The sequence below is a fragment of the Aythya ferina genome, assembly GCF_964211825.1.
Source record: "Aythya ferina genome assembly, chromosome: Z".
NCBI classification, from domain to species: domain Eukaryota; kingdom Metazoa; phylum Chordata; class Aves; order Anseriformes; family Anatidae; genus Aythya; species Aythya ferina.
In genome coordinates this window covers 44,612,069-44,639,061 of record NC_140299.1, presented here as the reverse complement: position 1 = coordinate 44,639,061, position 26,993 = coordinate 44,612,069, and the positions used below count along the sequence as shown (strand labels likewise).

The 26,993-nt window shown below is 35.5% G+C and overlaps 1 protein-coding gene across 4 annotated transcripts in view; it reads right to left on the bottom strand.

Annotated features, from left to right (window-relative positions):
• Positions 1-263: 263 nt before the first annotated feature.
• ERCC6L2 (ERCC excision repair 6 like 2) overlaps positions 264-26,993 on the bottom strand; it is a gene marked incomplete at its 3' end in the record, with an annotated part of 54,185 nt that continues 27,455 nt past the window's right edge. For 3 of the 4 annotated variants that reach the window (XM_084504015.1, XM_084504016.1, XM_084504017.1), the window contains 8 exons: positions 23,304-23,399; positions 21,837-21,936; positions 20,718-20,870; positions 19,985-20,065; positions 17,277-18,468; positions 16,435-16,589; positions 2,744-2,928; positions 264-1,993 (listed from right to left, as the gene is read on the bottom strand). In XM_084504015.1, coding sequence (XP_084360141.1) covers positions 1,024-1,993; positions 2,744-2,928; positions 16,435-16,589; positions 17,277-18,468; positions 19,985-20,065; positions 20,718-20,870; positions 21,837-21,936; positions 23,304-23,399 — 2,932 coding nt within the window. Of the gene's footprint in view, positions 1,994-2,743; positions 2,929-16,434; positions 16,590-17,276; positions 18,469-19,984; positions 20,066-20,711; positions 20,871-21,836; positions 21,937-23,303; positions 23,400-26,993 lie in introns of those variants that run through there. The other variant, XM_084504018.1, reaches the window with a different exon arrangement.

Here is a 26,993-nt window from a genome sequence, read left to right as displayed (position 1 = left end):
GCACATGAAATACCATATCATAGTTTTAAAAAATAAAATAAAAACTAACATTTTTGTTAAAACTTTTAAATAAAATCAGGATACAGTACTTATAAAAGGAAGCTTGTTTCATTTGTTAAGCTGAGCAAGAAAGACAGTTTTCAAGTATAAGCCATACTTGTTTTGCATTATTGTACCACCTATATTTTTTCATACCAAATAGATGTATGAAATGAAGACACCATGAGTCTCAATTACTGAATGGCAATACATTCTTCCTGAAATTTGCTAGAAGTCAGAATATATTTTATTCCATTTGAAAATAGAAACTTTTTTCCTTACATAGTTCTCAACACCAAAGTATTGTTCAGACCACATAACCTGACAAAGGCATCATTGAAGTCTATAAAAAAGGTAGAAATGTAGTGACATGAAATTTGACGCTTCACATCATTTAACATGCAGTAGATCTCACACTGAAAAAGACAGTGAACAAACTAAAATTGGTGCTCCTTCACATCAACTAAGCCAACGAACTCACTGCCGCAGGATACTGAAGTTAATTAGAAGCTCCAAAGCTTTGTAGAGAGACTGAGCAAAATCCAATAAAAAAAAAAAACAACATTGCAGTCTAGAAATCACCCCTGTCTCTGGAAGCTCCGAGTCCTCAGTAGCTCAGAAAATATGAAGAGTTGCTTTGTCAAATCCTGTTACCATACTCAGATTCTGCCACAATGTCTGAGGGTAGCAAATGTGCACACGGGGAAAACTGCTTAGCATTGCTACCGACTGTAGGAATATAATCAGGATTCAAGAAAGCGAAGTGCACTCAAAATATTTAAAAAGAATTTAATCTAAAATGGTATGCCATAGCTTATGATAATGTACAATTTAGTCAATGTAAAATGTACACTAGTATCATCATAAATATGAATTCATCACTTTACATTTCATTTCAAGGAGGTATCATGTTTTGCAGAAGTTCTACACATTTTAATGTTCATTTAATTAAAACAATTATAGTCCAACTCATGTAGAAAACCTTCATTTCACTACATCACAAGATGTAGCAGTAGATGGTTCATCTGGATCATCTGTACTGTGTTTTTTCCATAGAAAGTTCTCATTTTTTTTCCAAAGAGAACTTTCACACACACCTCTCTTTTCTGTCACTGCTTGAGGTACTCTTTCACACAGCTTCTCTATGACTGCCAGGTCCGTGAGCTTTCTGAGGCTCTCCTCATTCTGCTCATTCAGCATGTCCCAGAAGTCTTTCGGTCTTTCCTTTGATTTTTCTACTTGCCCTGAAGGGATTCTCCTTGGTGATTCCGTAGGCTCATTTCCACCATTTCCGAAGAGGTCATTGAGAATAGAGGTATCTCCAAGCAAGTCCACAAAAGACTTCTTATAAGTCTTAGCTTTTCTCTCCTTGTTTTCTGACTGAGACAGGGATCTTTTTCTTGGCAGCTCTATTACTTCTGAATCCTGCTGTTCTTCACAGCTTTTTACAGACAGCACCTCAATTATTTCTGATTTACTGCTTAATGAACCAGATGCCATAAAATCCTTGAATGCCTGACTGTTTCTCCTTTCAGTATCTTGAGTAGCATCAGTGAGTGATTGTTTGTATTTTGTATTTTTAACACACACATTATCTTGCAAACAGGAATCACTGTGAAGTTGCTCTACTTCTTCACAGCTTTGCTGTTTCTGCATTCCTGTAGTTCCACTCAGAAGTTCTTTAGCTGATGAAAGTCTAGACTTGAGTCTTCCAAAATTAACAACAGATTTTCTTTTTCTGGTGTTTCTTGCATCCGCTTCTCTTTCCACATAATCATGAGAAACTTGTGCTGGTATTTCAACTGGAAACAAAGATTCCACCTCTGGATGCTTCGAAATGTAAAATTCTCTCAACATCTTCTGCCGTGTTTCTGATGTAGCTTTTGTAATATGTTCTGCAAGTTCTTCCACTGATCCCATATTGAAGTGGGATACCATTTCCTCAAATTGTCTCCTGTAATAATCAAAAAGAAAAAATGTTTTATAACCAACAACTTTAATTAGGAACAAAAGAAGCAATTTTCAAAATGACTTATATACCAACTATCATAGTGATTTCCTTGTCACAAGGCCAAATTAAAAATATATACCAAATCCGAATTCCAGATTTGCCAACTTAGCAATAGCTTTCCACTTTCTTTTCCACATACCACCTGGCTATCTATGTATCAATGGAATTTAATTATCAATATTGACAGCAAGAATTTGGGGAAAAAGGAAAAATAAGACAGAAAAACTCTTATCTTTCCAAAGATGAAGGGGAAAAAACATATTAAAAGAAATATTAAAAAAAATACTGAGTTTCACGATAAAAAGTTATATATAATGTCCAATCTTTTTACAGTCTATGAAAGTGATGAAATCTAGACAAAACCAGTAGGCAGTCAGAAGCTCTCACTGTAACATTTCTTGTTTCTAGACAGCTAAAACATTAGTTTGCAATACTGCATGGTGCACATACCATGAATACTGTGGTGATGACATCTGCACAGTGTCATATAACATATGACAGATCGAACCAACACATTAAACTGATTTGTGGATTCAGTTTGTTTTATTAATCAATTATGCGACTCCATAAAGTTTGAGTGGAAGTATCCCATTAGTTCTGCTCTTGCCACAGAAAATCATCAGTATTCCCTGAGTAGGGTTGAACCAAAGACAACAGTAACATTTCAAGCCTAGAATTTTACTTTATTCTCACCTACGTATTTCTTTGGGTGTCTTTCCAACCAAGAAGGTGGTTGAACCCACTCTGTGTACTTTTTTGTTTTTCTGGATCACAGGATGCACAACATAGAGGTGTTGCTTACTGTTCAACGTCATTTCTTTCCCTCTTTTCATAATGTTCGTCCCCGACATCTCTTCTTCAGAGTTTTCTTCATCTTTCTAGCAAAACAAGACATGGAAATTGTCAAAACCACTGTGTCTCTGAAACAATGTTGTTATGACTGCTTCTGAAGCTCAAGAATTTGTGTGCCAAGACTGGGATTCAGAGCTTCATTGTAAACTCTGTTACGTCATCAGCTTCCTGGTACAGTGAAGGGAAGTCTTAGTTCTCTAAGAGTGAAGTGGGATACTGTTCCAAACATGTTAGTTAGGATAACTGAAAGATCACAAAATTCTCTAATACACTAACAGATGTTACACAAATACTTAATCTCATGCCATGGGACCCAAACCTCAGTTAGAACCTCCAAATATAATTGCAAAAAAAAAAAAAAAAAAGAAAAAAGATTTATCTGTATGTTATAGTCTTAACAATATCTTACTTGATTTATCTAGTACAATATTATTTAGATTCTCTGCTTCCTAATAATTCCTGATAATATATATTATTATATATAGTGATACAAATAGAGATACTGAAATTAAGATAAGAACATTTTTGTCAATATCAAGGCATCTAACACACAATTTATAAAACATATAAAGTTACTTTTGAAAGTATCACTATGCTTGCCTGAAAAAGTGGAGAAAAAAACTACACATTCTACTTACATTATAATACAGATAAGAGCAAAACACACTGTACTTGTACACATCTCTCCTCTCTCAGAAGGCAACATGAACAGTAAAGAATGCATTTGAACAGGGCAGGGGGGAACAAAGAAAAACAGAAAAGCTATACCATCTTTTCCCCAAAATGAGGTCAGGGAAAAAAAAAACAACTGCTTAATGACGTCCTCAGTCCCCCTACTGATACTATCTGAAAGATGAAAGCACAAACTATGTTCACACCTTGTCATCTACAGTTCAAAATTTGGTTTTGGATCTACAGTGTTTCTTCCCAATGTGTTTCTATTTGATCCATGTCCACTTCCTTTATTTCCATGGGCTGTTCACAATGTTCTTGAGCTTTAGGATTGCACATCTGTTCCCAATCCATTACTTTGGCAAGTAACCTCAAACTAGCATACAAAGAGAGTTTATACTAAGGGACTTACAGGTATAGATTTTCACTCTTTAACCTACATGCACAATTCCAAACATCAGAATTTCAATACATTATTACAGTAAACAAAACTGAAACTAAGGCTCCAATTAAGATTTTAAAAACTGTCTATATCTCAATATTATGGTGATAGCAACAAAATTAACATTGAATTAGCAGATATCATCTGTCGCATAAATATTGTATAGTTACCTTGCTAATTCTGTATATATTTAAAATATTTACAGGTTTCTTTCCTTTTAAAAAAAAAAACACATTTGCATAGATGATACAGAACTTACTCGGGAAAATATATTGGAAAAAAAAACAAAAAACAAACCAATGCCGGTTTTGAAATATATCTGTTTTGATGTAATTTTGGCATGACAAAATAGTTATATAACTCAGACTTTACTGTGACAATGCATAGGGTATTTGTCACTCTGTCAGGAAATTAGGATTGTGTAATCTAATAATAATTGCCTGACCACGTTAATGCCTGTCTTAAAAGTATTTAAAGCCTCCATAAAAGTACATTCAACTACCACTTAATAAACAAGACCAAAGTATAAAAGGCAGCAACACTTTGTTTACATATCTGTTCACACACAGATTAAAAACTCTTTGGAGGAAAAAAAAAAAAAGGCAAATTTTGTAGACATACCGGAAGTTGTATAATTCTGCAGAGACAAGCAATTTCTGTTAAAAACTGCTAACTGTAAATAACTTCAGATATGGCATATTTACTTCAGGAAGTACAAAACTTAACTGCATGGACTAGCACTGCCAACCAGAAAGAAACAGCAAAATATCACTGTATACACACAGACAGTTCCTCCTTTTGTGCCCAAATTAGCAGCTCAAAGATTTTTGCTGACTCTACAAAAATTTAGTGGAAACAAGTCATCCCAAGAGTTGTGAGAGTTAATGGCCACTGTGAGTTACTCTTGAAAATCTTATCACAGCTCTCTGCAGCAAGGCCAATTAGTTACATGGCACCCAGTTAGGCTGAAACGCAACTGGCTCTCTTGAATTTCAGAATGTTTCTGAGAGTTTGCCAACTTAAATCCATCCCCAAACTCATATTCATATACACATATCTACACATATGTATGCACGATAAGCCTAAGCATTTTATACCTAAGCATTTTGTCAGTAGAACTAAAAGACTTGTTTCAGTAGTTTTTCTCACGATGGGTCAGCACTGTCTAAAGGTCCAATCTGAAGTTTGTTACTCTGGATGACACATGGCTGATGTTCAAGCTACTGATAGCATTTCCACGTGTATAGATGAAAATATTCCCTGTATTTTTCTACTTGCATTACCATAAAAAAGTTAAAACTTCAATCAACACTTCAGCACTGTATTTCTTAGCTTTCTTTTCAATCTGATGTCATCTGTTAGTGATTAATTCTACTATTTCCTCCCTCTCAAAAAACCTTTTTTTTTTTATTCCCATTAAATACTTGCCTTCTAACTTAACAATTCAAATCAATTTTATGATGAAAAATTCCTTTTGACAGCTATTTTCTTTTTCTCAAGCGCTTTCTCTACCATCACATGTCCGTCCCGTTATCTGTTCCTACATCCAATACCACTTTGACTTTAGAAACCTGGTCTTGTGAATCTGAATTATCATGTGCGTCATATGCCTCAGGCAATCTTGCAAAGTAAGACAAATCAATTGAATCTCATTCAGCTAGGAACCTCTGACTGTTGTTATTACATTACTGACAATAGCACATTCAACAATGTATTCATACAAAGGGTTTCCCATTCAAAAATTTATGACCTGAAGAAGGGAATAATACAGGAAAGAAAAATCCTTCACCCCAAGGGTTCTGTGCATTGGAAGTGCACTTTACCTTTGCTTATCTTATAGTATTGTATATTAATTATTTTACTTAAATAACCACAAGTGCTGTTGAACTTCTTAAAAGAACATGCTGATGAAAAAGAATTCTTGCCAAACATTACGCCATCAGACACATCACTGTGTTCATTTTTTTTGGTGTGTACTGCAGTGCACATCTTCTAATTAGCCTTATGAAATACATGATGTAAAGCTAAAGCAATCATTAGTGGATCCCAAATGTATTTTAGAAGATCTTTTTTTACAAAGGATTGACAGCAATTACAAAAGGAGGCTTTATTAAATACTTAAAGTACACATAGAAATTTTCACTGCTCAAAGTACAAATTTCCCTTTAAACTTCACCACTTATTCACTGGTCACCTGATAAATTAAGTGAACATATACTGAATTACCTGTAACACACCTTTATATGTTACTGCATTCTTCACATTTTCTCCTGTCTCTAGCCATTTCACATTGGCATGGGAAACAAGTAACACCTAAATTCCTTTTATCAAAGCCAAAAAGTACTAATGTATTACTGAATTACTGAACATTATATTTTTACTACTGTCTTCAAACTTCTGCCATTCCTCTTTGCCAAGAAAATCTCAGCACAAAGCTTAGGAGAAATAAAAAATTTATCTTCAAACACAGGCATGTATATAACACACCCAAAGAGCTATAGATACAAGTTGATCAGTAGAAGCAACATTTTTTTTGGATTCAAAAAAGTTACATGAGAGAAGATTACACTGCAGAAAACATCCCAGTAAATGGGGAGGGGCAGGAGTGTGTGTGGAATGTAAAAAAAAGAGCAGTAAAATGAAATTCTGAAGTGTAATTGTCAATGATGGAAAGTAACATGTAAATAAACAGTCATTTCTTCTTGTTTTACACTTATTTTCTTATCCTGTCCCATCTTCATTTATTGCATTGGCTCTAAAGAGCCTTTTCACATAAAGCAATAGGAAGGAAGAGTGGTCATTACATAACTTTGCAGAAAACAGTTTTAAAAGCATTCAGAAAACCTTGGGACTCTTACCACTCATGAACAAATGTCAGAGAAACCATTCATTTTCACCTTTCATGTTCCATTTAAACTCTGGGATTTTCAACTTAAATATGACATATACACCCTTCCTATCTTTCTGCCACAGCAAGTATTTTCCTCTATTCCTTCTTCATTTGTTAGGTACTTGTCTTACTCATAAAACTATACCTAAGGTTCTGGATACTACTAGTAAGTTCCAATTTCTTGGAGTTGCATTCTATATACGGGCTGTAACCATGAGTCCGGCACCTGCACCTTTGAAGTATTGCACAGTGTGCATCAGTGCACACTTAAAGACTCACACTCTTCAAGGACATGCAGCTGAGAATCAAGCAAAAATGTAAGTGCTACAGCGCAGCCGTCACTTCTGCTTAGAGATTCCAACAGCTCTTGGATCTGATTGCTCCATGCGCCTGCCACCACACAGTTACAGGAGTTTTTAAAACAGCATACACATACCCAAGCCAATTCATGTCTATTTTTGATGGCAAAAAACTTCTACCTAAGTCCTTCCTGCTACAGGCACAGAGAGGTGGCTGCGCCCTGTAGCAGTGAATGCAAACATACACATATGAGCATCCTCACATGTGACCGATCATTTTAGGTCTGTGACTTCCCCCTTTTTCTCTGTAGCTCCTTCAAGCACAGCAAGAGAGAACAATGTTCATCTTAAGTACAGCAAGATGACAACGTGTGATAGAGCAGATGAGCAGAGTCTAGGGGTGAGATGAGTAGAGAAAAAGACACTGGTGCTGGGATAATACTTTTTTTTAGGCTGTCTCTTCTTGCCTATGGCATTTTCTTTAGTAACAAGTTTGAGGATAATGAAGTTCCTACAGAAGCCTGAAGATGAAAACATGTTTGCACAATTACTCCTCATCCATAGTTGCAGGACATCTGAGTATCATCCCCTCTTCTATTGTTTAACTGAAGAACCATTAATGGCAGGTACCTTGCCGGGTACTGCTTCACAGCAGCAATTCCCATCTCTGACTTCCCCACTCACACCTGAAGCAGTGTTACTAGCTCTTCTCTACACAGGAAACCACTGCTGCCAGATATCCAGGATATCATCCCTTGAAGAGTTTTGTTGTTTGTTTTTGTTTCTGAAGTGAACAAGAATAGCCTTCTCAAATACCTTGTTACCTCAATCAGAAAAAAGCATGAAAACTCTGAGTTCAGTATGACTATCCTCTTAAAACTTGGCATGCAAGCAAATAATAGAACTGCAAGGTAAAATATGGCATACATTTTCCCACTATTCTCAAAACCCGACAAAACAGACAATTTCTCAGGTATATTACAAGTTGCAGCGGATATTGGGCAATTGCTATTTTGACCAAGTGATACTCATTGTATTCCAGTGACTTTATCTATCCAAATTACAATTCTATATTATTTTAGTTAATCTTTTTTCCCCCATTAGTTTTCCTTTTTTTTTTTTTTTTTTTTTTGGTTCTCCCCATCCCCACTCCCCAGAAGCCTTTTGGATAATATATATCCAAAAGTATGATTTTTCTATATTCTGTTCTTGAATATATGCTATTCTTAGATAGTGTTTTTACTTTGTCTACATTTTATATACTTGCCAGGACGTATCATATATAAACAGACTAAAATGTTCGTTACCTGTTTGTCTTTGGTCTCATTTTCTCTGTTCTACACCTACTCATGTCCAACAAGAATTTCTTCCTAAATCATTTTACATGTCAAGGAAAATGGAGTATAATAGTGTCCTCTGAAAATTTCACATAGTTTATCTAAAATTGAGGTCCCTCCACTCAAGATCATAGAAAAGCTATCTTCATGGAATAATCTGAATGCTTCCACCCAATTTTTAAAAGAAAGCAGAATTGCTTTTCTACTTACAGATGATACAATACTGAACAAATTATGTACTTCAAAGCATTATAGTGACTTACACATCCCAGTTTGAAATATGCCTGCATCTTACTGTATATTAAATCAATTTAACACATACATTAATTTTCCTTCTGAATTTAACTTTCCTAACTGAAAGACAGTCTTAGCCAGATTGAATTGATCTATCATTCTAGCAGAATAGGATTATAGAATGAGAATTAGAAGTAATTGCATGGCTAATGTTGAGTAGCTCAACTGTCTAGAAAATAAAGCTAACCTACTCTGGAATTTTAAAATACTCTTGAACAATTGCATTTATATTAATTCTGAATTAAAATGAATTCTATGACACCTAATATTTGATAATATCATAGCAGACCAATAGCTGAAATACCATCCAAGCTACAAGAAAAAAGTTAGACTTAGATTTAGCCAGTGTTCCTATTAGTCCCCCAAAATATTCAACCAACACACAAAGCAGGACTTGCAGTTTTATGTTTACCAGAGCATGGATAGACCAATATTTAGCTACACCTGCTGATAAAATAAAATTTATCAAAGCAGTATATATTTTCCCATTCTTCATCTCACTTTTTTTTTTTCTTCTCATCCAAACAGAGACTAAGGACTACACAGACTCTAGTATTTTGCTTGGCAGTGGAAAATAGCCTACTAAGTCAAATGAGGACAGAGTGCTTTCTTTCTGTTTTGCATTTACTTCTGAGTTCCACTGTTTCTTCTCCAATACAGTACCAGCAAATTTTCTCATTGGGAGCAGTTTCTTTTAATTTGTTGTTGTTGTTGTTGTTTTTTAAAATAAAAAATTCTTATAAGCCATATGACCTTTTCACAACAAACACAATGCCATAAATTATGTGCCACTTATTGTTACTGTTTGGATGAGAGGAGATAACCAACCTATCTCAAAATTCAAAGCTAAGGTTAACTTTATTCCAGCAGAAGTCTATGGATTTTCATCTACCTTCTTTTCCACTCCCACCCCTCCATCAAACAGCAGCAAAACAGAAAGCCAGGCACGTACACCATAAAGAAAATGCAACTTACATCGCAGAATGTCACTTACATGCTGACCAAATTTAAAAATACCCACACCATACTGAAATAGTTAATTCCATTGTAAACTGAAACAGTAATCTCAATAAAGCAGCATTACAGGCCAATCATTTGGGAACAATTACTTTAAAGCTGAATGGCATTCCCCATCCCAGAAGAGCAAGCATAATGGAATGTTATCTCCCCAAAGCCTACTCATTGTAAACAACTATCTAAACTTGTTGAACCTGAAAGCTGTGCAAACACACTGCAATCAGAGTTACTATAACTGATATAAAGTCTTTGTTTAAATAATCTACAAAATGTCAATGCAATACAAATACAATAAAGAGAAGTTCTTAATAACACAACTTTTTTATTTACAGTATTCTCAACAGCACTTAAATCTGCATTGGAAATACAAAGGGCACGTTTTTTCTCAGGCTGACAGCATGCTTAGTTCTCTCATTTACACCACATTGCAATAACATAAAGAGGGGTTTACCATTAATCCAGGTTTTACTACAAAGCATCCCGTTATTTCTCTGTCCAACACTGGCAAGACTGCCAAATGTCTGTCATCCAATTCAGAGGATTAAGTCTTCTTTTATAGTGTGATTCTTGTACCAATTTATAAAAATACAGATATAGTTTCTTAGAGCTGGTCACAGTCTATATTTTGGCCTGAATTCATGCCACAGAGGTTGAATATGACAGCTGGCAGGAAGCAGAGGGGAGAATACATCCTCCCCCTTTCCAGGCACCACATTTCTGTTGCCATAGTGATTAATCCTCAATTGAATGGCTGTCTTTGTACATTTCTTTTCAGTAAAACTAAGTAAACTTAAGTTGAAAACATACAGTTGGCTGACAAAAAAAAAAAGACTCCACATATTCAACAGGTACAGTAGAAGTTCTATGTGACTAATACTTTTCCACGTATTAAAAAGGGCAAGTTAGCTCTAATGTGGGACATCATCATTTTTTTCAATTTACTTAGTATGCCCTTTTCCTATTTTTGACTATTATGACACATTATGCCTTCTGTAAAGTCTTCCCCAGGCTTCAGCCCCCTCTCTTCACCCCTCCCCCCTTCCCAGGATTCCTATTGAAGAAATACTTCACAAGTTCAGCTTTACAACAAGTAAAGAAAGCCTACTTCAGACTTCTGTACTTGCGTAAAATATTTCACACGGGTTGTTTTTGCCAATTAATTAGGGAATTAATTAAGGAATGCAGTCATTTAATTCAGAATAGACTAGAAACATTAGAAGATATTTAATCTTGACTCTGGGAGGCTTCTATTCCTTATTGTACCTAAGAAAAAGCTTCACAAAAAACAGTGCAAGTTACCCAAAAAAAACAAAGTAACAAGCCCCTACACTGCAGGTTGCTTTGGAACCTGGAACCCACCAGGAAAAAAACCTCTCAAATACTTCATTGATGATTAAGATCTCAGAGAAAATGTTAACACTTTCATTTTTACCTAAAATTCACAATGCCAGAAGAATTTTGAACAAAGTATCACATGAATGAATCTCAAGACTTCTTTGTTTGCTTCCTGAAAGGCTGAAATAACTGTACACCTAGTCTGAAAATTACACTCTGGCTTTAAAAGGCCACCATGTCTGGTCTAGAGGTTTCTTTCACATTTTTTGTAGAAGTGCTTGTTTTCAATATTCTTTTTTCTGTAGTTACATGAGATAGCTGAAAACCCAAATAAAGAACTTATTTTTTAATATATAGTGATGAAGTAATAGACAATTCTTCACTTGTTTGATAAAAAGAGAATTTCTAACCAAGTCTATTTGCACAGATGTATAAACAGATTTGAATCAAAAATAAAATGCGGAATGAAGATGATTCAAAGGCATTAGAGCAGCCTAAAAACAACACAGAAAATGCAAGCAAACAAGATTGTTACTCTAGTATCTTTTTTGTTTTTTTAACATAATCTTATTCCTTCATAGTTCTATAAGAAATATCAGAAAATCCTTCTTAGAAATAATCTACTGTGAAATAGCAGATGAAGTCTATCCAGTGTATCAGTAAGGAAGCTGCAAAGAACAGATCTCAGTAGTTGTTACTGTGGTAGATACCTGCCACACTAAATGACATGCATTTTCCACTCAGGAGTTTAGAACACTGAAGTCTGGTGTGATATTCTCTGCATCATGGTATCAGACAGCTGACCTGCAAACTGCAATCTGAGAGACACACTTAACTGGTCTCTGAAAGACTTAGTGCTAAAAATACATTGCATAGCCCAGAACCTGCAGAGGATGGACTTAGTGGAAATTACTTGAGATATAATCTATATCTTCAAAGTTTGTTCAGAACAGCTGTTTGCCACATTTCTGCATGGAACAAGGAACTTAAACACCTCTTCCTATTGACACTTCAATGCCTTTCACATAAATAGCACTATCAGAAACATCAGCTCTTTGGGAGACATCATATAACAGTACGTTCTGCTCTTCTGTTCTCTCTTCCCCAAATCTACATTGATCTGACACTGCCAGTTGTGGTCAATGGGCAGAATTTGGACAATTTTCAGACACTAGGTAATGTGTATGACTCAGAAACTGTTGTTAGGAGGCTAAAATATTGTTACCATAATTCCAGTTTTCTGCCTTTAAGGGATATCTAAATGTATAAGTACTATGTCTATCTAAAGTAAATAAATTAAAATTTCTAATCTTTTAAGTGCATTCCTTGTTATATTTGAAAACTAAAGTTAAAGCAGATATACACTGCTACAGATGTCTATTTATGATAGCTCCTTCTGTAAGATGACAACAGCTTCTCTCTTCACTGGAAACATCACTTCATCTTACCTACAGCTACAGCATTCTCCATTTTTATGCATTCTGATGACCTCATCAGACAAAGGGTAGATATTCCCCAAAATACAGTATCTTTTAGTTTCTTCAAGAGCATGTGATAAAGACATTTGCTTGCTTCTTCCATTGTCTTATTCAAACTATCTTCAAATGGTTATCTTTCTTTAATTCAAATACTGGACAGGACTCAGTTTGGCTAGTAATATTCATCCACAATGTGGTTTACTTTCTCGTTTGTCTACTTAATGCGTATATCATCTTGTTACTTTTACTACTTTTAGATTTTATCTAATTTTTCACAGTTGAGAATTTGAGAGAGCTCTCACATGTTTTACTCTCATTTCATGATGGCACGCTTCATATTCTGTTTGCTGTTACCCAACCCAACTGAATTTTCAGCCATCACATAGAATCTGTGGATATCCACACTAAACAAGAATACCCTATTATAAGAGTGGATGTTCTAGCTAAACTAGCCAGTTTGTACAATTCATTTGAAAACAAACAAGAATTGAGAGTATGACCGTGTTCCCTAACACCTCTGCAGAAAGAGTCAAAAGCTCTGCAACAGACTTAGAGGTGTCTATCAGCCCAGTTCTGGACACTGGAGCAAAAACCAAACAAGAAGAAATAGTAGCAAGAGCTGTTTCTTGTGGAAAAGAACCAAGACTTTGTTTCAAAATGCCTTTAGAGGTAGAGGAGGTTAGGAGGTTAACATACTATGTTTCATTAATCAGAGAAAAGGCAGATGATACATGAATCATAGCACAAGTAACATTAAGGACAGACTGACTATTCCTTACTGGATAGAAAACATGCTCAACTGAAACTTACACTTCAAAAAACATACATTAATACCCACTGCCCAGATCTCACAGACTTTCTGAAGTCAAATTAAGGAAAGAAACCATCAACAAGACACCTTTTCCTATCCTTAAGTTCAAATCTTACACTTTTTATAATCAGTTCATTAGTTACCCATGTTCTTAAGTACAATTTCCTAAATTCCTGTAAAGCTTTCTTTGACTAACAAAAACTTCCTGTTCCCTAACCTTCTACCTCGATTCCCCAGGATCCTCATGCGTATTGTAACTTGTGGGCAACTTAAGTGCCTACATTAGTCTCCATGCTTCAGCAATAAAGGACTAATAAACCTAGTTTATCCACTGTGGATAGGAAAAAAGATGAATTCAACAAAATGTCAATATTCTGATGAGGCCATCTTAGTTGCTTATTACTTATTATTTTTGCTTATTACTTAATGCTTATTATGTTGTTGCTTTCTGCTCCTGTGGTTCTAGATTCATACATAAGTAGAAAGAAAAATGCTTTAGTCAATCTTTGAGATCTGCAGGAAAAAACAGTATTTCCAAACAGAAAACACATCCACTTCAATTGAATGCTCTGTTAGTTTTCAATGTTTTTGCATTCCTTTCCCAAAAGAGTCATTTCTTAAAAATAAAGTAAAATAAATTTAAAGGCAGAAACACCTTATTATAGACAGATTGCAGATCAAAGCAGGAAGACACAGTTGGCATAGATTAACTGAACAGCATAAAAAATATTTTGATCGTCAAAAAGAGACTTATGAATTGAAAATACCAATTTCTGATCAGTCTTACGTAGAAAATCAGAAAATTTGATTAAATGTACTTTAAAAAAGGACATATCATTCATAGGTCTTCATGATGCTCTCAAATAAAGCTTCAATATAAAATAACTATAAAAAAACTTCTATTTAAAAAAGTGATAATTCAAAGTAAACAGAAACAGCTATACAATAATTGTTAGTCCCTGTTAGAATAATGATGCTAGAAATCAAAATAAATGAGAAATTTCAGTTATCAGAAATTCTGTTTTTCCTTCAAGAACTATCAGGTTATAGTTAAGATTCCAGCATTTAAGACTATCACCATTTCCCTAAAACTGTGATGGAAACTTAGCTGTATTTTTAAAATAGTATTACATCTAATACTAATCTGTTGAAATCTTTTTCGGTAAGATTCACTTGCAATCAGCTTTTTAATTACGATGAATTAGTTGCTCAGACAATGAAACCAAACTTCAACTAATGCAAATTAATTGAAAAATGGTCTGATGGCCAGAAGAGCAAAAACGATCATATTTTTCATAGAAAACGTTTTGAAACTAAAATAATGAATAAATGAACAGAATAAAAGTTATATTCTAAGTAGATACTCTTTTCAGATGATTTTATGAGGCTTTAGCAGCTCTTTTTTTTTTTTTTTTTTTTAAAAAAAAAAGCACAGAACAAGGAATTCCAAGCTCCGTGTTTAAGAATAGGCAGCCATAGAGGAATTATTTCTAGATTAATGCTTTCTATGTCAAAGCAAGAACAGGAACTGAAACCAAGAGGCAGCCTTCTCCATAATTACTGATATCTTCCTGCCTCATTCAATCTCCAAGAGAATTGATACTACCATTGCTTCTGAGTCAAAGAATAGATGGCTTAAACTGACAAGTTAAACAAGAGAAATAAATTTATAATATTTGTAGTCACACAGGCTCTAGGTAATAATAGGTAAACTGCACAAACAATACAACTGAACTCTCACAAAATAAATGTTGAGAGAGATGGATCAACACACAGTTGTTCGAAGTTGTCCTTTCAACATTTTCTTTCATTTATATTTAATTTTATTAATGTTACCAGCAACACCCATTAAGACAGCATCTTTCTACATTCCTGAGTATTTTTGACCTACTTTTCTGTTAAGAAGGGACATTCTAATGCAAATGTATTGGAATTGAAAGGCCTCACTTTACAACAGTTGGCCTGGTTTGATCTTCCCAGTGTAAAAATTCTTTGGCATCCCTGCTAATGGCTCTATTAGTTACAGTACATCAACAACACTGGAAGAAACTCTTTTAGCCACTGTGGATGTTCAACATCCTAGAACGACAAAATCTTGTATCTACAATTCCTACAGTGATTGCTAATATGTTTGTAAAGACTAAACTGGTTATTCACGAATTACTTATTATATGGTTGTGGTTTATCTTAAGGATCAGTCTAGGAAAATGCAAATGTTTATTACAATGCAAACAACATCAAAGCGTCCAGATAATCAGAGTAGATTAAAACCACTCTGTAATAAGAATAAAAATACACAAACTGTACCTGAATTTATTCCAGATTGTATGTATTCCAAATGTAATTAAAAAAGACGCATGACCAACAAAAAACTTAAAACGTATCTGTTGCTGCAAAGGAGCTCTCCCAGTAAACTCTAGTTTTATGTTTCAGACATTAAGCGCAGACTCTAATGACCATTAATTTAACCCATTACAGCAACTGCATGTTTCCACCCTCAAAAAAAAAAAAAAATCTTCGAACTGATTAATGTTTGACTTTCCATGCCACAGAGATTTTAGCATGTGCTGTGGAAACTGGATTTTTGTTAACTGAATCCAGGTCAAACTGAAGATTTTTCAAGCCTCAAATCAGAGCAACATGGCACAGAATTTGATTTCAAACACCTAATCTTTACTCCTACTGTTTCTCTCAGAGAAAAATCACGCAGAGGGGTGCTCTGTTGCTCAATTCCCAACTCTTTCAGGGATGACCAATACGAAAAAAAAAAAAAAACCAAAGGTAATTTATTAGACCACCATTTGACCCTTCTCCTCCTCCTCCTCCCATCCTCGGTGACTTTGATCATTCACAGTGGCCATTAACAAAAAAACCACCAAGTTTGTTACAGCTTTTTAAGATGAAAAATGAGGATAAAAATAGACTAAAACCAACATTTCCCAAACATTTCTCTTTACCTTGGCACTACAGACTGTTACATTAGCAGGGAGCTGGGAAAATTGCTTCAACTCAAATACATCTCGCACTGCCCACCGGCTCAAGTGATTCTCAGCCTTGCTGGATCCAACCACATTCTGATTCGAATGTATATAAGCCACTTCCTGAACACCATCTGAAATATTAGGAGAATGATATCAAAGATCTTGGTTATTCCAAAACTCTTAAGGTACACAGTTATTCTCAAGAAGCATATCGTATCTTAAAAAGGTTTTACTTGAAAGCTGTAACTTTTGTTATTATTTCACTCAGCCCTAGGTTTCCCTGCTCTGTGAAATTAACAACAATCATTAGATTTATCCAGTTTAATGCTGCTGCCATTTCAGTGTGGGACTTTTTCAGATTGAGAAAGAAGTTTCAAAGTGTCCATGATTTAATGGCTGCAATACTGATGTTTAAAGTTCAGTCACTAACAGAACCAAATCTTCTACATGGTATTTCAAACTCTTAAGTCACATAAATAAAAACTAAGACATGTGAGGAAAAACTACCATCCCTTTCAAGACTTTAAAGTCTTTACTGTTTACATGGCTCAATTTGTGAATTCTTATTAAATCTTTAATCCTAGCATTTTTCAATGGACAGTAAATGTTCAAGAAAATACTGCAGAGCAGCCCATTTCCCCAGAAGACAGGAAAGTAAGGCTAGCAGGTAGAAAGAGTAACAGCAAGACATTATGAGATAACTTAGTACATTGTTACAAGATAATGAACAAAAGAACTTAAAACCTTCCAACAGTGGTAAATTAAACACATTACTACTCTAGATTAAAGAAAAGCAAGGTAATTAAATGAATAGTTACCTAAATATTTGTCCATCGATTCCACTTCGTGATCCTGATGGTCAAATTCTGCTTTATGTGCATAACTTTTATGCCCAGCGTAACTGCTGGACTTCTTTTCTGCAACAGTGCACATTCTATCTTGAATAGGATGGAGGACTTTGGACCCAAACCGAACTGTCTGTCTCTGGCTTTTACACTTATAGCTTTGCTTTCTGGCATGAATCTTCTCAACTGGTAAGTTATCTTCAGAGGATGAAAATTCATCTATGTTCTGAGATTCACTTTCCTTTTCTTTTCTACTGGGTTTCGCTTGCAGCTGAGATTTGGAGCAGTTACCCAGTTCATTGCTATGGGCATGCCTTTGTTTCCGTCTTGGAAAGCTGGAAGTTCTCAACTTTTCCGATTCAGAATTACAGGGAATTTCAATATCATCAGACTCATCACTCACATCACTTGCACCTTTCAAATCTCTTGCACTGTTCTTGACATCTTCAGAAGACCTGATTTTGCTGACATTTGATTCAGTACTACAGAATCCAAGTTGCCTACAGTCTCTTTTAAATATAGACCTATCTTTTGCTGACTCTAAAGGATTTTCAGACAGTGATCTGTGTATTTCAGCTCTTTTAGTAAGCATTGCTTGGTGGCATGCTGAAACTTGGGTTGGAAAGATAATGTTATCATTCTCTTCAGAACTACTTTCAGTTTCCATCACTACATCATTCTGCTTTGAAATGCACTGATCCTCATCTTCTCTATCCTCTTCCTCCTCAGAGTTTGATAAAACAAGCCAATCTGCACTACACATTTCTTGTTTGTCAGTTCCATTTGGTGACTGAGCAGCTTTGCTGCGCTCTGAAACATGCACATGGCTTAGATGTTTCTGAACACGAGTACATTTGCTATTTACATTTGTTCTTGTAGTCTGACCATCAGAACTTGAATGATAAGAGTTGTCATTATCATTTTTTTTGGTAGTTTCAATTTCACTCTGCAACAATTTAGAAAAACCACACTGCATTAAGGAAAGCTGTCCCTTTGTTACTGTTAAATTATTTGCACTGCAAGGCCTCTTTCTGTCATTTCTTTTCATGGAAATTTCCAGCATATCATCATCACTAAAATCATTATGAAGATCTATTTCTTCTCTCTCTAACTGTGCCTTAGAGTTTGGGGGATCTCCATCTCCTCCAAAGTCTGGTCGTTCATACTAAAAAAAAGAAAAATAGATTATAGCTGTTAGATACTACAAACAAGGTGAGGCAGAACAAAGTCTTTAGCAGAACAATAAAGAAGACAACACTAAAAAATTGTTAATGCATCTCAGCAGTGGGCAGCATACTCTAAATCAACATTCGTTTTCCTAATTCACACCCATATTTTTTCAGTTTATACTAATCTTGTTGCAACTTTCCATCTTTCAAAGGTAGTTTGAAAAGTGACTTAATGATTCAAGCCATAAAAAAGCCTTTTTATGAATGGTATTCATAAAAAATCTCATTGCACTATGGTCAACCTCCTTGTATAAGGCAGCTAACAGTTTAAATGAGCTGTAAGTACTTAAGATTCTGCTCTAAAATTAGTTGAACCCTACTGCAATACAACAAAAATTACCTCCAGGCAACCTTAAAACACTTAAAAACCTATAGGAGTCCGGAGTACAGCTCTAAAATTGTATATTACTGTGACAAGAACTGTGACAATATGTAAATGGGAAGTCAGAGGGTAAATACTCAACTTTTTTTCATGTAGAAAAGTTTTAAAAGTTCAGCTTAATATATTAATCTTGATACAATCCTGCCTGTGAAAGTATTTAACATAACCCAAAAATTGTGTCACCAAGTCCAATTTGAGGTCATGACCACTGTGAAGTCACACTGATTTAAATTAGTATTGATAATTACCTGCAGAACCTCCCTTCCAAAACATAAGAGATAGCAGCTAATTTTCAGTATAATTCGCTGTGATATGATATTTTCACCCTTAGAGGCCATATTCTAGACTCTATTGCTTATTTCCCAAATCAACTTAATATAGTGTTCAGTCAAAAAAATAAATAAATAAAATGTTTACATTTAAGCCTAGCCTTTAAAGAAAAACTTCTCTGGTTCCAGAAGTAAGCCTATAGATTCATTACTTGAATTAAAAAGCCATGACTGAACAAACCACTGATACAATAATCGCTGTTTTACTCCATCAACTAAATAGCCCATGTCTTCCACAGAGGGCCAAAAAGCCTGAAACAAGTTTTCAATCCTCTGAAACAACTCTATTCCTTTCCACAATTACCTAACCAAAATCTTCCAAAGAGCAGTAGGTGCCAGATTCTTAAATGACTGGTTGTTATAGCAGGTCATATTGTGATAGCATAAGGCTATCGCTCTTAAGGCAGTACAGAGCAATCCATCAGAAAAGAATGTTGCTGTATAGTAACAGCATGTTAGTAAAACTTTCATTGAGCCTGATGATACCGAAGTACTGTAAAGGTCACAGAACACTGTAACACCAGATGTTCAAAATATTCTATTGTAAATCCAGACAGCAGAACATTATATAATGATTTATAATATGTACAACAAAAGGCAAGCAGCCAATGAAAGACGGCAAGTGCAATCACATGTAAAAGCATTACCAGCCTAACAACGTACCGACAACATTTGCTACTGTAGTGTCACAAATTAGAGAGACATTCACACTCTGCCCTGTATCCCACAGAGATAACTCACCCTTTCTGAGCTGTGTGGAGGAGACTCTTCCTTTAGCCAAGTAGTTGCTGTCATAACTCCCGCTTCTACTCGCCCTTCCCTCTAAAAGGAATCAAAAATATATAGAGAACAAAAATTGTATCCTCTCAAATTAACAAAGGCAGACCTAACAATATATTTTTTTCCCTTACTATAGAGGTATAGGCATCTAAAGTATAATAAGCAAACCCCAGACTAAGACCTGCATTTTAGCAATAAACTTACTTCTCTTTTGATCCAAACCCATGACCTGCAGGAGCACACAACCCACGGGAAAATTGACCTATTGTATAAATTGTATCTTACACGGTTTCAATATTTTTTTTTACACCTTTCTTCCCCCCCAGCAGAATACTTGCTACAATTATATATATTAATAATTACTTAAAAATAATTTGCACTACATGTTTTGGAACTGGGACGATAGCCTACAGAATATGAAACCTCAGTTGTACAACTCCCTCCTGTAACATAGAGAAAAAACAACCTTAAGCAAATCAAAAAACTGTTCAATAAAATTTAAGGAAGTTTTTCCAGCTTATATTCTGCAGAGAAATTAGCAGGCCTATTTCATTTAAGGTACTACCAAGACACATGGTTAAGGTTCACCATTCTGTTTTGTAAAGTGCTTCCATTCAAAATTCTGACAAAATATCTCATGAGAAAGGAAAAATATAGAACTAATAACCAAAAGTGAAAGGGAAAGACTTCACACCTCTAGGATTTCTTTGGTAAGACAAGACCCATGAATCCTGAGTTTGAAAAGGTTATGGATCCCAAAAAGCTCTCCCTGATGTTCCTTTGATCCTTGCACTGCCTCGAAATACCGCTTGGCATTTTCACTTCCAACCACCGCGCAGTGTAGTTGCTAAAACAGAACAACACAACAGATTTCAGAAGTGTTTGCTCCAACAACATGTCAGAATTTCCTGGCATCTATGTTATATACACAGCTTTAGTTAGAGACGGCAGAAATTCCTAAGGGAGGATATTTTGCTTTAATTTCCCTGACAGATGGTGGTATAATAGACTGTGGTATAGTATGAAGCTGCTTAGTTTTACTGAATAAATGAATACACATCTATTTCAAATATTTTACTTCACTGTTATCTAGTATCAGATACCTACTATAAGAACTACTGACACTCCCTCTGTATCTTGACTACTTATTTTTTTTACACAGCCTTTGGCATTGTATACTTACTTAGTAAACACTAAACACAGCCACAGGATAAAATATTCAGAGATTAATAGAATTAAATTATTATGTACTCTTCCAAAGTAGCTTAAACAGAAGAGACTAAAAAGCCTTCCACATGAAACAGAAACATGTAAGTAAATAGTTTATCAGGCAGAATTCAAGAATTCTTGAAGTCGGGGAGATTTAGTTTTATACAAATGTTGAAAAATGTGCAGTCCTTGGAATAACGTATTTGACTTTAAGAAAAAGAATGCCAAAACTATGGTTTTATGAATACCAGAGATGTAATACTTTTTGTACCTGTCTCTCAGTTGTTGGTAGTACTTGAGCTCTACTCACTTCTAGTTCTAGCATTGAATAGGCATTTTCCTAGACAGCACGTCTCTTAAACTATGTAGGCCAGTAACTATACAACCAAATTACAGTTTAACTTTAGCAACCAAAGGCACAGATTATATCGTTCTTGAATTATGCACGGTATTCACAAAAGTATACTTCAGGATACATATATAATTTGAGTTTCTGTATTTTAGATTTCAATTTTATTTGCGTCAGACACATGGCTAGGTCAACTAAATGAAAACTGAAACACCTATAAAACCCTTTTTATTTAAAATACTTTGTGAACTTTACCTGCTTATAAACTTGACGTAAGTACATCATCTCCTCCACAGTTCCCAAGGATATCAGTCTAAACACTTTAACATCCTTGCATTGACCAATCCTGTAAGCTCTTTAAAGAAAGTGACTTATTAAAAAACATTTTTTTTAAATAATTAAAGAATAAAGCAAGCTTGTAGGGCAGTGAAACAAAGATCACCATTCCAACAAAATGAGAATGCTCCAAATCATTTATGAGTTACTTTTCAATTTTTCCAAACTCTCTCAGTATTTAATTCCCTTTTCATTTATCCTTAGTTTTCCACGTTTCTTCTAAGTCCTATCCAGCTGCAAAAACTTTCATCTCTTTGTATCACAAGGCTTGTCTCTCATTTCTCTAAAAAACACTTCCACTATGTTTTTTCAGGGTCTTTTCCCTCTCCCTCTGCATCTGCTCTTGCACAAGATATTCTTGTATTTGCATTATACATGAGTTAGATCATGGATTACTTCGGGCAGTCTGTTCTTTCTTAACTTTATAAAGCACTTTGCAAGTTACAACATCATAAAAATAACTAATGAACAGGCAGTAGATTATCTAAATGGCAAATTCTGAGATTTCTAACAAATTATATTCAGAAAATTCAATGCATGAAGTTCATGAGACGCTGACCCAATTTATAGAAATGTGATCTTAAGAAGACTCTTTTAAAGACGGTCCCTTCCAACAACACGCATTTCTGATATATGTATTTCTGTAGGACAGGTGCACATAAACACCTCTTAGCTATCAGAAAGATCCTGAAAGCAGAATTACATAATTGGATGGGACAACAAAAAGAAGTTTGTTTCTCCTCGTGAAAATACACGTATCTACTGAATTTTTAAGGCTTCCAATGATCTTTACTTCCACAATTCAAATGTTTGTCCTGAACTCCTAGGGAACATCCTGTGGTCAAAGATCCTAGAAAGACAAACCAAGATTCCTAGAAATACTCCACAAAGGAACACTATCATGGAAGTGAGTGCTGGTAAAAGACTAATCTCCACAAGGGTGTGGTAGAAAAGAACATAAATGTTTTTCTTAAAGGATTCTGGAATTCAAAACATCACTTGAACTAGGGTCAATGACAACGTACTTTGCCCTGACAAACACAGGAAAAATGCCATCCGGCTCTACCCAAGCACTTGTTTTTAGAGATAACAAAGAGTTACAATAACTATGACTTTTTTTATGAACCAACTGTAATGGTGCCACAAAAATAAAATGGAAAATAAAATACAAGATTAAGATATTAAATAAGATACAAAATAATGATTAAAAACAAGAACATCAAAGCTAAAAAAAAAATAATTTAACCAGACATTTCTTACTGTCTTACAGATAAGCCAGACTATTTAAAAAATGTCTTCCCTTAGAAAAATTATAGTTGGACAATTAGATTACACAACCAAAACAAGAGTACAATATAGTTCACGTTACGCATTTTGAGAATATACCTGTCAATAGCCTGAAGATCATTTGCTGGGTTCCATGTTGGATCAAACAGTATTACAACATTTGCACCCACAAAATTAAGACCCAGTCCACCAGCCCTAAAAACATAAAACAAACCAAACAAAATCGGCAGAATTATGTGATAGCAAGAACAACACTTTTTTCCCCTCCCCCCCCAATGTATTAGGTCCATATAAGCATGAATCTTCCTTGCCTCATTAAATCAGCACTACAGAGATACTGGAAATTGGGGCATGGCTTTGTGTTAATGCTGTGTTGACAGCTCTGCGCTAATGTTGAGCTGACTGCCTCCAAGCACTTAAATAACCACTACTGTGAGATGCAGTCTCCTCACCTAAGTAGCAAGATGACTACGAACTGTATGACCCATTCAGTCACAACCAACTGCTGTGACCTTCACTACAGTAGAAATACTGACTTCTTCATGCAAGCTGAGAGCTATGCAGCCCAATTCCCCCAAGGAGTATACTGTAATTCATAACCATATTTTTAGCAATTAATATTACAGACCCATAACAGAAACAGGAGAAGTATAGCTTAAGCAAAGAGGGACTTAAGCATCTGCACTGAATTTTATTTCCTCTAGTCCCAGTACATGGTCTTAACAATAGTGCTATACTTCTTGGATTGAACTGGTCAAAATCTAGGGTAAGTTGCATCTAGAAGAATGAACAACTTTCACCAGTCTATTTGTACAGTATTTAAGACAACTGCTAAAAATAAAGCTAGCCACACATCTGTGTATGAGCAGTACTCGTATACATTACATGTAAAAAAAAAAAAAAAGTCCCTGTAAAAAAAAAATTTCTACTGTTGGGGAAAAGAGTTGCAGAGGTACCAGTTAAATGACCATAATTAAATAGCTGTGGCATGATTACAGGTAAAGCCTGCAATCCAGAAGAGAATTAGAATATACATTTAACCTGAGGTAACTAACTACCTAATGCCCTGGCTGAATCCAACAAAACTGCTCAGTTACTTGAGTTTGAAATGTGCATAGCTGTATCAATTGATAGGAACCACAGTGAGGAAAATACAACTTCTCATCCAACTGCAAAACAAGCATATACTGAACATTCTTTTCCACTGTCTCAACTAATGTTCCTACAGAAAAGACAAAGACTTCTCTATATAACTACAAGCTAAATAATAGCATTTAAGTACTAGAACAATTGTTTACATTGTCATAGGCAGCAATAATTTGAAAATGGGATTTTCTCAAAGACTTATTGCAAGACTTAAGAGTCTACTCAATACAATTTACCAAACAACTGTTTAACAGATTACTTTACATTCTGCTTGTTCAAAGCAGTGAGAAAGATAAAGGTTACAGGGAAGTGAACGAATGGAAACAGAAACCAAAAGCTTACAGAACCCAACCACCTTCTGGTTTACATGGAATATTCTTCTAATGTAAACACAGTTGTGGTCTCTTCCTACTAGGTGTAGCGTGGTGTAGTGTTAATAAACCCTGGAAAGGCTGAGGGTATAAAAACCTGCCAGTATTAATGGAGGTTTCTGGAAGATGAGCAATCTCAACGTTTGAAATGTTGAATAAAAATCTTTGTGTTTTTCAGAATAATTTACTGTATTTTTGAATTTTGGTGTATTTCTTTTTACTGAGGGCAGAATTCATACTCTCCTCTTACCAAGACAACCATGCGGTCAGACTGATGCATAAGTCAACACATATTTCCAAATGCTTTCTCATAAAAAAATGCAGTAGTTGGAACTGAAATATTAATTCTCAGTGAAAAGCCTCAGTGCAAGTTAAATGGACAAACTGCAAAAAATAACTAAACAGGATACTCAGTGTTCTAAAGATTTTACCTTTCAATAATTTTAGGCATGTCACAAAAATTCAGATACTCCAGAACAGAAAAACAATGCCACCTATATCCTTCATGGACAGAATGAATGCAGTAGCTAGTTTGTGCATTGTAAAAAAAAAAATATCCTCCATTTTAAATATCATTTTAATCAGCTGTTTAAGTCATATTACTGTAAGATGGTCCATGCAAATTAGTATAATATGACTTGAATGAAAAGCCCTTTATTAAGGGCCTTATAACATTTCTATTGCAAACAACTGTTTTCAAAAGATCATTTTATTTAAGACTGCACACTGCTTTTTTTTTTTGTATCCTGTCACTGACAACTTAATACCACAATGTTCAAAAGTTACAAAACACTATTGCATTAGGAAAGTTTCCATGAAAGCTGTGACTACTTAGTTGTATTTACTGAGATGCTTTTGGAGCTTACAAGTTCTGTTTCAGTGAGATCTTGTGGCTGAGAGTTCTTTCAGTGTGATTAAATGCACATAGAATTATTTGCAATAGTTGTGAAGGTAAATGAAGCTCTGTAATCACGTCTAAAGCAATGAACAGTCCAGTAATGGGCAGTAATTCTGAACCCTGCAGGCAAAATGGAAACATATACTATACCTATTCACGATAGAAACAGTCTACAAATTTCTGTACCCATCATCATCATCTAAGCAAATCTCTCTATATAATAAAAAAAAGAGAAGGAGGAATAGATTTTCATTAAATTAATTCCTTCAGAATAATTCTAAGGACTAGCATTGAAAACCCAGAGAAAGGTAACTTAGCTGTTAAAGTGCAAATACTTGTTCTTATTTCTTCCAGAAAATTGTGATAGAGCCTCACCACATCGACTTCAGTATTGTCTGTAGGCAGTTTCCTCTCTTTAGGCAAAGGAGCATCAATGAAGTTCTAAGCTCTCACATTCTATCAAGTTAATAATTCCAGCAAGTATTTCTAAACTAAAAAGTACTTCAGGTGGCCAAGAAGGCCAATAGTATCCTGGCTTGCATAACAAGCAGTGTAGCCAGCAGGTCTAGGGAAGTGATCATCCCCCTGTAACCAGCTCTGGTGAGGCTGCACCTTGAGTACTGTGTTCAGTTTTGGGCCCCTTGCTAGGAGAAGGGCAATGTAGAGACGGGCAATGTAGAGACGGGCAATGTAGAGACGGGCAATGTAGAGACGGGCAATGTAGAGACGGGCAATGTAGAGACGGGCAATGTAGAGACGGGCAATGTAGAGACGGGCAATGTAGAGACGGGCAATGTAGAGACGGGCAATGTAGAGACGGGCAATGTAGAGACGGGCAATGTAGAGACGGGCAATGTAGAGACGGGCAATGTAGAGACGGGCAATGTAGAGACGGGCAATGTAGAGACGGGCAATGTAGAGACGGGCAATGTAGAGACGGGCAATGTAGAGACGGGCAATGTAGCTGGTGAGGGGTCTGGAGAACAAGTCTTATGAGGAGCAGCTAGGGGAGCTGGGCTTGTTCAGCCTGGAAAAGAGTCGGCTCAGGGGCGACCTTATTGCTCTCTACGGGTACCTTAAAGGAGGCTGTAGTGAGGTGGGGGTTGGCCTGTTCTCCCACGTGCCTGGTGACAGGACGAGGGGGCATGGGCTAAAGTTGCACCAGGGGAGTTTTAGGTTGGATGTTAGAAAGAACTTCTTTACCGAAAGGGTTGTTAGGCATTGGAATGGGCTGCCAGGGAAGTGGTGGAGTCACCATCCCTGGAGGTCTTTAAAAGACGTTTAGATGTAGAGCTTAGGGATATGGTTTAGTGGGGACTGTTAGTGTTAGGTCAGAGTTTGGACTAGGTGATCTTGGAGGTCTCTTCCAACTTA